The sequence below is a fragment of the Raphanus sativus genome, chromosome 4 (assembly GCF_000801105.2).
Source record: "Raphanus sativus cultivar WK10039 chromosome 4, ASM80110v3, whole genome shotgun sequence".
Taxonomy (NCBI): domain Eukaryota; kingdom Viridiplantae; phylum Streptophyta; class Magnoliopsida; order Brassicales; family Brassicaceae; genus Raphanus; species Raphanus sativus.
In genome coordinates, this window is record NC_079514.1 from 2632370 (window position 1) to 2646843 (window position 14474).

Here is a 14474-nt window from a genome sequence, read left to right on the forward strand (position 1 = left end):
TATAACTGTTATATAATATATTATATAAAATATGTATATTTGACACAGAAATATTATTTTATTATAGTTTTATATTAGTTAATAGCTTTTTTCATAAAATATTAGCATTTATCAAAACAAAACAAAACAAAAACAAAAAGAATCTTAGTTTATAATATAATAATAAAGAATATTCATTTTAGTGTAATATTTGGTATTGTGGTTGGAGAGTCAAAAAAATTTTAGTGCTAAAATTACACTAAAATGGTGTTGTTTTGACACTAAAATAGTGTTATGGGTTGGAGATGCCCTTAGGACAATATAATAAAAGAAAAAAATTGAAATAGTGATCAGACATGTGTATCTCAAGGTCTTCCACAAGAAGTGTTTTGGTGAGATTATTAGGGTGATATGACATTAAATTTCATTTTTTACTTTATTTTATTAACTTTTCACATTTAAGATATATCTCTCCACTTATATCTCATTAAAGATGCTCTTAGACTAGTGGTTCTCAGATATATGAAAATTGAATATACAATTAGAATGAGTTTGTTTTTATCTTTTACTTTTAGTTTTAGTTTTTTTTTTTTGATTTTATATACTTGTTATTCATAGATAAATATAACTTTTTATTGATTAAAAAAAATTGATCAAAAAGAATATGACTTTTTATTTTCAATTATATATGTAGAAAAAGGCAGCAAGATAGATAAGAAAGGCATGATAACCCCCATTTTTGGAGGTTTGCCAAGAAATTACATAACTTTGATTATTAATCTGGCATTTTTTGCTAACCGATCAACAATATTCACCATATTCCTAAACAAAATGGAAGCTATGGTTATTGTTGGCAACCAAAGTCTTGATGTCTCGAAATAAACTTAAGAACAAATAGTACGAATAAGTGGGTCTGTAATGGGGCAACTGAAATGCTAATCAGGTGACAGCGTGATTATGACATATTGGGTCATGTCAATATTTTTAAAAGGCTTTATAGAAAAACCCATGTTAGTATTACTATTTTTTCTGTCGACTCATTTCATTTAAAATGAAAAAGCCCAAAACAGCCCAGAAAGAAAAAGCCCAAAACAGGCTGACAAACAAAGCTCAAATCAAACCCAAATCCATCGATGCAGTTTTTATAGAAGATAAGGGCAGCTGCATTGAGGGTTGGTGGGACAAGTTCTCACGTTTCCCAACCAAAAAAAATTATTATAATAATGAAACACGCTGAACTCGTCTTGCAAAAGTCCTTCGGGATGAACCCGTCTCGTTACTGTTTGGTGGGCCCCACACCACGTGACGGCCCGCTATTGGTCAGTTTTTTTTTTTTTTAGAAAAATGTAAAACGAAAAAAAAATAAAAAATAAAAATAAAATATTAAAATTGTGAACCTCAGCATGGGTTCACTGATGGGCATGCCCTAAAGATCGGCTAAAAATGTATCCAGTATATTGGAATCTACTGATAAGTGTTAGAACAGAAAAATGCCTACACGTAGACAATTTTTAAAATTATTAATTTTAATTTATCAAATAAATAATATATTCGTTTTTGAAATTTCTTATTTACTAAGTAATGATATTGATTAAGTTAATTTATCGCATGATTTTGATAAAAAAATATTACAATATAGGTGACGATTGGTTCGACTGTGGCTCTAAATATTTAGCTGTAAAATTTTAGTTGTAGGTGTAAAGTTGTTACTGTAAATTTTTTTGCATAGATTTTTGTTTTAGTTAAATTTGTTGTAACTGTGAATTATAAGCTGTAGATATTTTAAAATAAAATATGTAAAATATGTAATGTGTATATAAAATAATTATTTTTACCAATTAAATAATTTATATTAATATTTTTTTATAAATTATCAAAGTTTACTATTATAATTATGTTATTTAAAATATTTCAATAATTTTAAAAATACCAAAAATTAAGTTAAATATTTATAGATGTTTTTAATTATTATTTTCTAATTTATTTGATATTATAGATAATTTTTTTATAGTTTCTACAGCCTATAAAAAAGTTTTGGGTTTTTTACCTAAAATACATAAGAATTAACTAGTAAAAATAAAGTTACAACACGACTAGTAAAAATTGCTGTAATTTTAGGTAAAAATTGCTTTAATTTTAGTAAAATTTGCTTTAATTTTCAGTAAAAATTGCTTTAATTTTTTTGTTGTAGCTTAAAATTTGCTTTATTTTTAGTAAAAATTGCTTTATTTTTTTTGCTGTAGCTTTAAAAATAAAGCTAAATCACGATTGGTAAAAAATTATAGAAATTTTATGTAGGTTTTAACTAGTAAAATAAAGATACAACACAATTAGTAAAGTTTAGTGATTTATAAATAAATAAAACTAAAATAAGGAGTTAAAGCCCAACCAATCACCTCCACAGTTTTAATATTTGAAAATGTGATAAAACAAAAAAATCTTACTAATTTGTTTTACCTTTGCAATTTTGAATGTGGATTTATAGAGAATACATAATTCTAATATGAAAAATACATTTGTAAATTTTATACTTAATATATTTGACATTTTTTTACCCCAGTAAAAAAAAGTTCTGGCTCCGCCACTGCCTAGCACTACAAGGAATGAAAGATGGATCAAATAATCATATACTTGGTTGTTTTTTATTCTTTTAAATATATATAAAAAGAAAAACACTAACAACTGACTACCAAAAAATGTATCTATAGCTACACCTAACAGTTCACACTTTTTCCTTTAGCTTTGATATTTTGTTAGTTAACAAAAACATCTAATTCACCAAACAATTTTTTTCATATTATATATCAAAAGGATATGAAATTTGGGTACAGCTATGACATAAGTGTTTGGTTAATAAGGGAATTTTTGGTAAAATTTAATAATAATAATAATAATAATCATTATATATATATCAGGGAGTTATGTAAACTATATATATATATATATATATATAAAGCAACCGCAAATATAAATAGAAGAGTTTTTACTTCTTCTTTCTTTTTTGAACAAGTAAATAGAATTATATACTTGTTATTTAACAAGAATTATATACTTTTTATTTTAAAAAATAATTAGAAAAGAATAATTATAAAAAGAAAACACTAATTAATAACTGACTACTAAAAAGGAAAAAAGGACAAATTAGCAACCGTTCATCATTTTCAATTTATTGTAAACTACTCAGGAACTTCCTAAAAATATACTAAACTATATATATATAAATTCTTATTATTATAATCAATTGATCACCAACTAGTCTATAATAATACAAAAAAAAACAAAACTTTATGATTTATCTTTTTCTTCTTTAGGACGCATATATTGTCACGTGACGGTAACAGAAAACAAAAACGGTGTATGAAGACGTTCGGAGTCTCTCTCATTATTCAAGTTTTCTAAAATTGCATTTTTAGCTATATCCATTTTGCCTCGAAGAAGACGTTTTAATGAAGTTATAATAGTTTTACCTTCTATCTGTAATCCATATATATGAGGTATATGAGTGACGTCGAATGAGGAGGTGGCAAGGAAGGGAACACAGCCACATGGCCTGTCTATTGGATCGTGTGTATATTTCAAGGTAGTTAATATACGTAGTAACATAAATTAAAGAGCGAGATATCAAAAAGTCTAATTTCATCTATACATTTCTATTTGCATCCAATGGTTCTTATTTCTATTAGCATACAACAACCGCTTATAGCAAGATATAGAAATGTACTATTTTATAGCAAGATTTGAAAGTGTAATACGATATAGAAATGTACTATTTTATAGCAAGATTTGTCTTTTTATTTTACTAATTTTAGATTCTTTTATTAATTTCAATAGAATTTTCCATTGTAAAACCCATTATGGTTACAAAAAGAAGAAGCAAAAATCATAACTGGAAAATCTAGTTTTTCATTGTGTCATTTTAGTGCATTTTATTTATCTTGTTTGAAACTAATGTTCTTATTTCATTTTTGTTAAGTGGCTTGGTTGATAGGTAAGATTGACATGGATCCATCAGATTTACATGTCCACATATTAGAAGATATTATTTGTTGTGCTATTCTAGACAATTTGTTTCCGTATAAATGATATAAACAAAAAAGATATATTAGCTACATAGTCTAATTTGGACCTCTGGTAACTGTTTTGTGGGTCTACGTAGCTTAGACAGATGCGGTAAGTGATGATTACCAAATCGCATGTCACTTTTTTCCTTTTCTACCCTTGAGAAAAATGACAAGTGCATCTAAATTTTTTGGTATCCCTTGTAATATTTTTGTATATGTTATATTAGACACAAGAACGAATGTTCCCATATACATCCCGGTACGTAAATTGATAATCACTTATTGAAAGGAAAAAACTCACACACCTTACATGTACGCATTACGTTCTCTATGGATATGCATGTTAAGGAGTCACCCATATATAGGGTTCTCCAGCTAAGAACATAAGAACAAAAAGAAGCAAAAATCATAACGATATGACAATCAAGCTTTTCATTGTGTCATTTTTACTGCATTTTATTTATCTTGTTTTATTTGAATGTTATTAATTCATTTTTGGTAAGTGGCTTGGTTGATAGGTAAGACTGACATGGATGCATAAAATTTACAATTTCCCCCTACCAGAAGATACTATTTGCTGTGCCCTTCTAGACAATGTGTTTCCATGTAAATGATATAACATTTTTTTTAGAAAATAACATTGAACTATATAATTATACTATATTGAATATTTCTTTTACTATATTGAAGATTAAAAACTCACCATTAAAATTCCTCTTATTAAACCTAAATCCATGTGGTAACTAATAAACTGTTATACTTTTCAAAGGAGTTGTTATATCTTACAATCAATTTTGTTTATAACTAAAAAAAGATGGTAAAAATGCAACTTCTTTCAGTGAATAAAGTGATTTTCTCAGTCAATGACTCATTATGGCAGTGATATCTTAAGCTTTTACTTCTAACAAACAAAATGAAGTAAACAAAACTTACTATTTTTAGTCCTAAAGGCAGAGAAATGAGAGAATTGTAATCTGTACTTTTTTTGTGTGCTTTGTGGTGTATGTAAATAGTTTGTAGAGAGCAAACTATAGCAAAAGTGAGGAAACAAAACATGTTTCATAGAAGAAACAATGAGGACGATTGGTTGTTGTATACTCGCTTTTCTCCATCTTTGTTTTATGCGCATACTTCTTCTCTTGCCTCTAAACATTTTCTTGCAATTTATCTGCAGTTTATTAGAAAGCAACATCTTCCAAAGATCTGTATCAAGACTTTAGGAATGTCCACTGTTTTCCGGATACACCTGAAAGTATTTACATCAAACAAAATGTAAAAGAAGGTGCAAACCATATAAGATTAATAAACTGTTTATTTCGAAAATTGGTTTGAGTTACCATTTGGGATCTGCCCTCCCTGACACTTAAGGTTCTATGCTTGAGTTCACCTCTGCTAGTAGTAATCTCATCCAAAATCTCTGCATCGTAAAACTCGTCCTCACTGATCTCTACCGAACTCAAAGGAATATTATGTGGTGCACCAGCCATCTCTTCATACTCTGAAGAATCTAAAACTTGGAGATGAGCTGGATCAAATATCTTGGGAAGGATGTATTGTCTTATAGCAATGAGGAATAAGAATGGCAATGGAAACAGAATCCCTCCTACTGGAATCCATGTCACTCCATAACATATCAGAAAATACAGAAGCTGGAAGAGTGTAAACATAACAATGGACTTGTATGGTACAATCTCCATAAATGACGAATGTAAACCTTCAAGAACTCTGTTCACACATTAAACAAAAATGCAAATATCAGAACATGTTGTATAAGTTCAATAGATGTAAGTTGGATAAGAAGAATGTCAGTACTTGAATCGACGACCAGGAGTGATGAAAAGTAACAGAAGTCTTTCCCAGAATTGGTTCCCCGGGAGACTATCAACAGCCATGTAAGTGAAGTAACCCCATAGAACTGAAGTTGGTATCATTCTGAGAAGTGGTACTGCGAATATCAGCAATCCAACAAGGATTGATTGCAAGAGATTGCTCACTCTCTGCTCATTAACTCTAACGGGCAAATGATCTTCAATATGTACTTCCGGATCAAACTTCTTCCCCTTTGTGTCTCCTCCTCCTCCTCCTCCATCGTCTGCTTTCATCACTGCTTCTTTTAAGTTTTCTAGCTCTTTCGCCACTGAGGTAGCCTGAACCAGTTTCATATGTTGGGTGAGATATTAAGTTCTTGATAAGAGATGAACTAATGAATAAATGTTTTACATGCCTTGGGTGATGTTTCCATTTCTATAAACACATCTTGCATCTTTCCATAGATCTCTGACTTGCTTGCTTTTGCCTTCATGCATTCTTTGGCCTTCTGGACCATTTTCTTTCGCATTTGCTGCCTCTTAAGAACTGCAAGACTCTTTGTGTGCATAGGAGACTGTGGAATGACTCCATTTGAAGGAGGAAGTCCAAGTAATCCACAGATCAATGTCTACAAAAACAACTTAGAAATGAATTAGTATTCACTTTCATTCATGTTAGGTACTAAAACATATTTAAGAAGTTTTATAACGCATCATACCATGATTCCTAAAATAAAGATGTCATAGTGATAAGCTGGTGGATTTTTCAGATTAAACTCCTTCTGCTGAGCCATTTGTGCAGATACACAGTGATCAAAGAAGTATAGACCTGCGATCATGATTGCTGGTATAAACGCAGCAAGAATAAAAAGAGGTGGGACCTTCCCCATATCCTGCAAATTTGTACAACATCAATCAACGATGTTCCAACACAAGTTTGTAAAAGTCTTTCTCTATTAGGTTGTAGTAGTTGTACCTTGACTACTGTCCAGTGATACAAAGACTCAGGATCCCAAGGAAGAGGTACTTCGAGCCTTCTTGGAACTCCTTCAGGAATATCTCCAGGGACTGTGAAGGAGAACGCACTCCACAAGACAAGCATGAGAAGAGTTCCATAGTCCCCTATAAAACCTCGCATCCACCCTGCAAAAGACAAAGCTAGTTAATGAATCTTGTCAAGTATTTCATTAGTATTCAGACAAGGAAAGCTATTCACATACTAAAGCCATATCTCCATGATCTTGCTCTCCTGCTTTTAAGAGCAGTGTAAAGAAGACCAAATGCGAAGATAACTGCAAGAAGCCCATTGGTGTACCGCCACTGGAACTGATACACTTCCAGTCTTGGATCTTCAGATTTTGGTACAAGAAACTCGCCGAGAACTCCCTGCATTTTAAGGAAACAACAAACATCTCTTAAGTTTTAACAACGTTGAAGTGGCTCTTCTGTGACATTTTACTATGGAATTAGTTACCCATCAGAGCACCTTAACAGCCTCTTGGAAAAACAGAACGGTGATCAGCATTCCAAAGAGCTCTCCTGCAATTCTGGTGAATCTAGAAATGATGTTGGCTGCGTTTAACGTTGCAAGAAGGATAAGCAAAACTGCTGTCCAGACACAGACCCTGTCAAAAACAAAAGAGCAATTAGCAAGAAATGAGAATGATAGAACTAGTAGTTGTTGATATTACCATCCTGCCCAGGCTAAGTAGAGTTTCTGACCCAACTCAGGCCTGCCTTTGCTGAAACTGTGAAGGTATGTATACATTATAATAGTGGGCTCTGCAACCCCAACTATCAAGAGAGGTTGTCCACCAAAGATTGAATGAATGATTCCACAAATAGCTGTGGAAGCTAATGATTCAACTATGCCAAGACTTCGATCTGTCTCTCTGCTTAACTGCTCGCCGAAGGCAATCACAGGCAATGCAGAGGCAATGAAAATGTAGAGAGTTGGTGCCAGTATCCTGATAATGATAGAACCAAGAAAGTGAGGACCAAAAAGTTTTCATGGAATGAGAGCATAAGGCATGAAGACATGACATACCTAACACCAGAGTTGAAGGCAGCAAGCCAGTCTTGTTTGTAGCACTTTCTTCTTCCTTTGAAATCGTGAATGATTCCCGCAAAGGGGGTGTTTACTACTCCCTCCATGGCTGATCTCGAGAAGAATCAGCAATGGCTCTGGATCAATGAACAAAACCTTTAAAAAAAATTAGCAAATCATATACTAAAATGCAATGTCTGCCTTATCTAGCAAACAATGTATCATGTCTAACGATCAAGCGACAGAGAGAGAATCTTCAAATCTGATACGAATGCATTATATTACGTAAGCATGAAGGAAGAGAATACAATCTCAGCACCTGGAGGAGGAGAAGAAGAAAGCTAAAGACGGTCCTGGCCGCCTTGATAGGCACGCAAATCCGCCAACGTGAGAGATCCGATTAGAGTAAAGATACGGTGAAAGGGAGGAGGATAAACTCTGTTACCGGATCTCTCTCTCTCTCTTTCTGTTTCTGTTTTTAGAGAGAGACAATATTTGTAAAATTAAAATGAGAGAGAGGAGAAAGATTGGGTGAGATACATTCACAACATCCAGCGAAATAGCTGCTCCTTACGTTAAAACAAATATCACTATTTTGGATTTGCTACAGATTAAAAAACTCAAATGACAGCATTTTGAAACTTGGGATACACGCAAGCAAAGAAGCTGATAAAACCTTTAAAAAAAAAAATACAACAAGACAGTGAGACACCAACTGTAATTCAAACTCCAGGAGTGGGGAAACGTGAGGTGAAGGTTTCGACTCTATCCTTGAGAGCAGTCATCATTGCAGGAGTTCTTGAGAAATAGAAACATAACGGTATAGATAATATATCAACTGGATGAAACATTAAATTTCAATAATTAACCAACAACAAATCATATACAAACTCTTGTCTTTGTTTCAAAGAAAAAAACAAAGAAAATACAAACATGATGAAGAAGATGTTCTCCAATTATTACAAAGTTTTAAACAATACAAAAAAAAATCAGGAATCCCAAAAAAAAGATTCTGAGTCCTCACACAGATTTTTTCTTCTAGACACTAATGAGAGTATCCATATAACAATGAAGATACCAGAGATCAATTTGGTTGGCCATGTTGCTTGTGCGGACATAATGATCCCAACAATAACACCAAACAACCCGAGAGCGCTTCCGAAGATCTCAATCACAAGAATCTTCACAAAGAGTGTTGAGTTCTGAGCATCTGACAATGCGCAGCTGCTTCCAATGATTCCTACACATAACCTGCACCAGGAGAAAATGTGACCATATTCGACAATGGAATCAAAAATAACAAAACTTGAGCAAGGAGGTACAGACCCGCAAACAAGGTTGGCGAATCCAACAATGATTCCAGATGCGAAGATTGCATAACCAGCTCTAAGAGACTCAGCGTCATACATCTTTGAAGTTGGGACACTCTCCAACTTGGTTTGCAGTATGATTGCAACAATAACGCCATATATAGCTACAGCTTCGCAAAAGATTACACTGGCACAAGAGAAGAACAAATGCTTCAAAGTCCGAGCTCAAAGCTCAGTAATAACAACCAATCAAATTACAAACATAACAATCCTAGTTAGGCATTTCCCTAATATTACCCTCTGTAGAGCCAAACTCTCCATAATCAATATGGTTCAGAAAAGGGGGTTGAGGAGGAGGAGGTAATGTCAATATCAAAATTGTTGTTACAGAGCATCTTAAGTCTTATTCAGAGACTGTAGCTCCGAAACAACAAATCAAATTACAAACACAACTAAGACGAGTTCTTTCCACCGTGGATCCCAAGTCAACAACTTTATCCTCTAAATCATTATGTGACAATGTAACTTCTGAACCCCCCCCCCAAGTCAACAACTTTGCCCTCTAATCATTATAAGATTCGATTAAATCTCAATAAAAGTTGAAAACTTTGATTCATACCTACCTGATGAGATTCTTGGAAGTGATACGAGGAGCTTCAATGGCAGCACCGATCAAACTACTTCCCGTTATGTAAATTCCCCTGGAAAACCAAATAGATTTTGGTGAAATACGATTCAATGCGAATAATAAGAAAAGGAAGACTGGATTTACCAGGCGGCACCGAGGACTGAGACGCCGATCGAGATGGCGATTCCGATTGCGGAGAATGTGTACGGAGATATTCTCACCAACGCTGCTCCCCACGAGCTCGCATCTACCCCCATTCCAGACATTCTTCTATCTCTTACTGCAATGGTCGTGATCATACGATCCTGTGATCTCCAGATATTTGAGGAAAAGGAAGCTGTAACGACGACGTTCGATGTCTTTGTGAGCTTGGGCCGAGTATGAATACTTATTTCGTTTATCAAATCCGTATTACTTTGGACAGGTTAATGAATCTGTGTAAGGAGTAAGATTTCTAGATTGAACTATGTTGAAAGTTCTAATTATAATTATGCAGCTCACAAGAGCAACGTAAGAGCAGCTGCAATGGTGAGACTGCTAATAAAATCCTTAGCATTATTAAACTAATTTTTTTTTAATTTTTTTTGTTTAAATAGTTAAAGATCTTAATTTAAATGGTATGTCCAATGGTAAGACTGCTAATGGAGTCCTTAACAAAGAAAAAGAAAAAAAGTAGAATAAGTATACCTCTTGATAGCTCCATAACCATGACTTCCAACAACGAGAAGAGAAGCATGGTGTTTATCAATAACCTCGCATAGGACATTTCTTGCATCGCCTTCGAATACTTCAATCATTGCTCCTTTAGAAGATGCAGTACTATAACTCCAAGAAAGTAGATTAAGAATAGAGACACATGAAGATTACTTTGTACAATCGGTTGTATTGGTCAGCCTGCTTCCTACTCTTTCAAACAAGAACTCGGAAATCAGGACCCATACCACTTCCTAGAAGCAAACACCCAAAGTTAGCTACTGAAATGATGATGGAAATAACTAAGGAAAAAGGTAACTTATGAGTGTTAACGAGGATCCTTCTAAACACAATAGTTTATTTCAGTTTCATGTTTCGAAAACACATTCACTGCATATACATAGCAGATAATGATTATGATGTACACATTTACATAATCAAACTGTAATCATAGACACCTTACTGTGCTACAAACTATACAACTCCCATCGTCTCCATGTTCTTCATCCACCTGAGACTCAGATGGAACTTCTAAAACTGGTCTTGTCTCCTCTGGGATGAATCTCGCCCATCGTTTCTCCTTCACAAGTGCCAAGAACGGGTGCAAGCAGAACCCGAGAACAATGATCACACCGCTGATTAAAAACGTCTTAGCGGTGGCTAAAACCATCACAAGGATAAGAAGCAAAGAAGGAGGCAGGCAGAGCTCTGCTGTGACTAGAGCTTCGGGTATGCTCCAGATGAGAGGGAAGATGAGGAAGCCGAGAACGGCTAGGAGAGGACCGCCGCCTGATTTGACAGAGTCCTCCACACCAAAAGGGCCACCGGAGACTTCGTAGAAGATGAGGAATACGAGAGGCAAGAGTGTTAGCTTTGAACTTGGTTTCGTCTCTGCGATGTTTTCATCGTTTGCGATTATCTCTTCACCCATCAAACAAGAGAGAGATAGAGAGTCCTGTGGGAGACAAACAAATAAAGATTGAAACTTTGGAGAGATTCTTCTATAATTTTAATCTGGATTAAGGAATCAAACAGAGCTCAACGATCAAGCTCGAGACACAAGTTGACAACTTTATTTAAACCCAATAAGAACAGATTACAATTCCCTATTTGGGTGCTACAAAAGAAGCAACTTTCCATCGAAATACATATGAAAGCTTACCTTTGATGTACGGATCGAACAACGACCAAGGGAGAGAGATTGAAGGAAGTGCAGACTCTTAAGCTTACAATTTTGATCAACCACAAGGGTCGAGAAGCGGAGAACCAGAGAGAAGAAGAAACGAGAATGACGACTTTTTTTTTCTTCACGAAACACAAACTCGCCAGGCTAGACGCCACGTCGATACGGACTCGAGTCCGTAAACCCCTTATTTAAGGATTGGTCCTTACCATTCCTTCTTTTTTTAATAATTTCCCACACGTGTTAACATATGTTAACGAGCTAAGGACTCGTCGTGAAACGCCGTTGCGGCTGGTCTAAGAAGATTAATATACGACTAATACCATACAGTATATATTTTATAAACTAGGTGTTTTGCCCGCACATACGGGAATAAATTTCTTATAAATACTTATCAGTTTATGTCTTATTAATCTAAAACCAGCATAATAAGTTATTATTTATGTTTTTAAATAGTTAAATCAAACATCAAAATATTTATATATATCAAATACTTTTAATCAAAATATATACTTATTATTGTGTTAAGTTTTTTTTAAAACACTCATATCTTAGAGATAGTTTAGAAAATATATTTATATTTTTTGGTTGACTAATATTTAATAATAAATTGTTTTGTATCTTAATTTTTTTTTTAACTTTTATAATAAAAATATTGTTTTCAGATAGGCACAAAAAAAAGAATATATATAGAAGAATTATCTTTTTTTGATAATTCTAAAATATTATTTTGTAATCAATTATTTAATATAGCATATAACATATAAACTTTATATCATTAAAATAAATTAGTGAATAGTTAGAAACTAATAATAAATTAATAACCTATCTAAAAATCTAAAACCTAATAAAAATATGACAAATAAGAAAAGCTAATATAACATATAAATTTAATATTAATAAAATAAAATTTGTTTTTATTTATATAGAATATTCATCAAGGCTATTATTTTAAATTAATGATTTAGTGACTCAGCTCAAAACAAATAATACATCAATGATAATTTAGCTTAAACTTAATAAAAATATGACAAATAAGCAAAATTAGCTAAAATCATGGAGAACATGACAAGTAAGCAAAATCACTTCATAAATAATAGTATTTAATTTAATATACGATTAATATTCAATAAATTAATAAATATTATAAATAAAAAATTCTTTAATCCTAATTTTTGCTGGTTTTAAATATGCATAAATTGATAAAATAGTAAGATAATAATATTTTAGAAAATCTTATGTAAATCTATGGTCTAATAAAATATATATTTTTATATAAGTATAACCAAAATCTTGTATTTTTTTATTTTTTATTCACGATAAAGTTTATTTCTATTTTTTTCCAAACACTTCTATATATTTTGATGATATGTAATAAAATTATCTTTAAAATAATATTTAAATTCAATGAAATAAATTTCATATACACCCAATAATATAATAAAGACAATCTGCAAGACAAATTTATAAAATTTAATTAACATATATACAGTAAAATAACTATTTTCTTATTTTATAAAAATATAAATTCTAAATAGATATATCTAAAATATTTTTTTCTAAATTAATAAAATATATAGTTTCGATATTATTAATTTATAGAGTTTTTCTTGTAATTTTAAATCATATTTTTCTTCTTATTACTATTTTGAGAGTAAACTCAACACTTTTATAATTAAATCAAACTCAGCAACTTGAAATGAAACTTTTCAATGCAATGAGAACTTGTCAATTTTTTTTTCTTAGCTGAGAAATTGTTACTGTTACACTGAACTTTATCAGTTTTTCTCGTTAAAACAAACTCATCAACTTGAAATATTATGACAAGGTTTGGAAAGTAGATATCGATATAGACATGTTTGTCTATGTTGTTGTTCTTGTGCACAAAATCATGTATTGCAAGCAGTTTTTACTGGTACATGTTATATGAATATACACAAAATCAATTAAAGATGAAAAACTATAAAATCTGCACAAAAGTCTCACACTCTCTAAAAAAAAGCATCAAATGGTAGCATAAAATTAAAGAGCTTAAAATGGCAGCATCCATTATCAAGAGTCATCATATCAAATCTAGACTAAAACATTATTCATTAATTCAATAAAAGAAATGGAGAATGAGAAAATATATCAGTACCATGACCACATTCAATAAAATTCATGCATGCATGACCAACTGAATCAGTTGAGTCACAATCGAATTAGTCTTTGCATCATCATCATGACAATATGATTGCGTAGAAGTGTCTCACTCTTCTTTCTTTTCTTCAGGACACTCGAGAAAAACTTTGGAACTGACATATGCACTTGCAAAATATTTGAATTCTAATTTCATCGGACATGCATTACAATTAGGAATAACCTTCGTACATAAGACCTTTCCAAATGTTATCATCTGATAATGTAACTTTTACAATGTTTTTTGCGGAAGTTTACATAATTGTGGCCAAAGATATTTTTGAATTGAATCCATTGAAGGATACTTAAATAAATGATGCAACTAAGCACCATCAGGTAAAAGTTCAAGAAGAACCCAACCAAGTCGAACTGCTATATGTCCAACATTTGTGTCAACCGGAAAAGACGAATGTTTAAGTCCTAAAAGTCGTATGCACTCAGCACTCTTTAACTCTATGCCTTCGATCACCAATAGATATATCTATACTAAGTCAGAATGAGCATCTCGGAGCTATTCAAAAGCCACGTTTTCATTTTGTTTTGCTTCGTTGTTGAGAAATTTCAAGTTTTTTTCTTGCAAGACCATT

General features: G+C 32.2%; 3 protein-coding genes across 3 annotated transcripts; all 3 read right to left on the reverse strand.

Annotated features, from left to right (window-relative positions):
• Positions 1-5148: 5148 nt before the first annotated feature.
• On the reverse strand, positions 5149-8356 carry LOC108854501 (probable boron transporter 7). The gene is made up of 11 exons (XM_057007778.1): positions 8215-8356; positions 7896-8032; positions 7540-7815; positions 7335-7473; positions 7069-7234; positions 6825-6991; positions 6568-6741; positions 6265-6477; positions 5853-6187; positions 5378-5765; positions 5149-5286 (listed from the first exon to the last, which is right to left on the reverse strand). Exons 2-11 carry the CDS (start codon positions 8000-8002, stop codon positions 5257-5259), a joined length of 1995 nt encoding a protein of 664 aa, XP_056863758.1. The 5' UTR covers positions 8003-8032; positions 8215-8356; the 3' UTR covers positions 5149-5256.
• Positions 8357-8734: 378 nt separating this feature from the next.
• On the reverse strand, positions 8735-10230 carry LOC108851703 (V-type proton ATPase subunit c''2-like). Its single transcript, XM_018625163.2, has 4 exons — positions 9978-10230; positions 9829-9906; positions 9222-9392; positions 8735-9146 (listed from the first exon to the last, which is right to left on the reverse strand). The coding sequence occupies exons 1-4, from the start codon at positions 10130-10132 to the stop codon at positions 8885-8887; spliced, it is 666 nt and encodes a 221-aa protein (XP_018480665.1). The 5' UTR covers positions 10133-10230; the 3' UTR covers positions 8735-8884.
• Positions 10231-10867: 637 nt separating this feature from the next.
• LOC108853333 (probable polyamine transporter At3g19553) lies at positions 10868-11883 on the reverse strand. Its single transcript, XM_018626756.2, has 2 exons — positions 11689-11883; positions 10868-11481 (listed from the first exon to the last, which is right to left on the reverse strand). The coding sequence occupies exon 2, from the start codon at positions 11455-11457 to the stop codon at positions 10975-10977; it is 483 nt and encodes a 160-aa protein (XP_018482258.1). The 5' UTR covers positions 11458-11481; positions 11689-11883; the 3' UTR covers positions 10868-10974.
• Positions 11884-14474: the final 2591 nt, after the last annotated feature.

Bases quoted from the DNA above. Each gene is read 5' to 3' on its own strand.
- LOC108853333 (XM_018626756.2), bottom strand. From the start codon at position 11,457: ATGGGTGAAGAGATAATCGCAAACGATGAAAACATCGCAGAGACGAAA.
- LOC108854501 (XM_057007778.1), bottom strand. From the start codon at position 8,002: ATGGAGGGAGTAGTAAACACCCCCTTTGCGGGAATCATTCACGATTTC. The intron at 7,474-7,539 runs GTAATATCAACA...TGTTTTTGACAG, and splicing joins TACTTAGCCTGGGCAGGATG to GGTCTGTGTCTGGACAGCAG. The intron at 6,742-6,824 runs GTACAACTACTA...ACAAATTTGCAG, and splicing joins ATCACTGGACAGTAGTCAAG to GATATGGGGAAGGTCCCACC.
- LOC108851703 (XM_018625163.2), bottom strand. From the start codon at position 10,132: ATGATCACGACCATTGCAGTAAGAGATAGAAGAATGTCTGGAATGGGG. The intron at 9,907-9,977 runs GTAAATCCAGTC...TTGGTTTTCCAG, and splicing joins TCAGTCCTCGGTGCCGCCTG to GGGAATTTACATAACGGGAA. The intron at 9,393-9,828 runs GTAGGTATGAAT...CTCTTGTGCCAG, and splicing joins ACTTCCAAGAATCTCATCAG to TGTAATCTTTTGCGAAGCTG.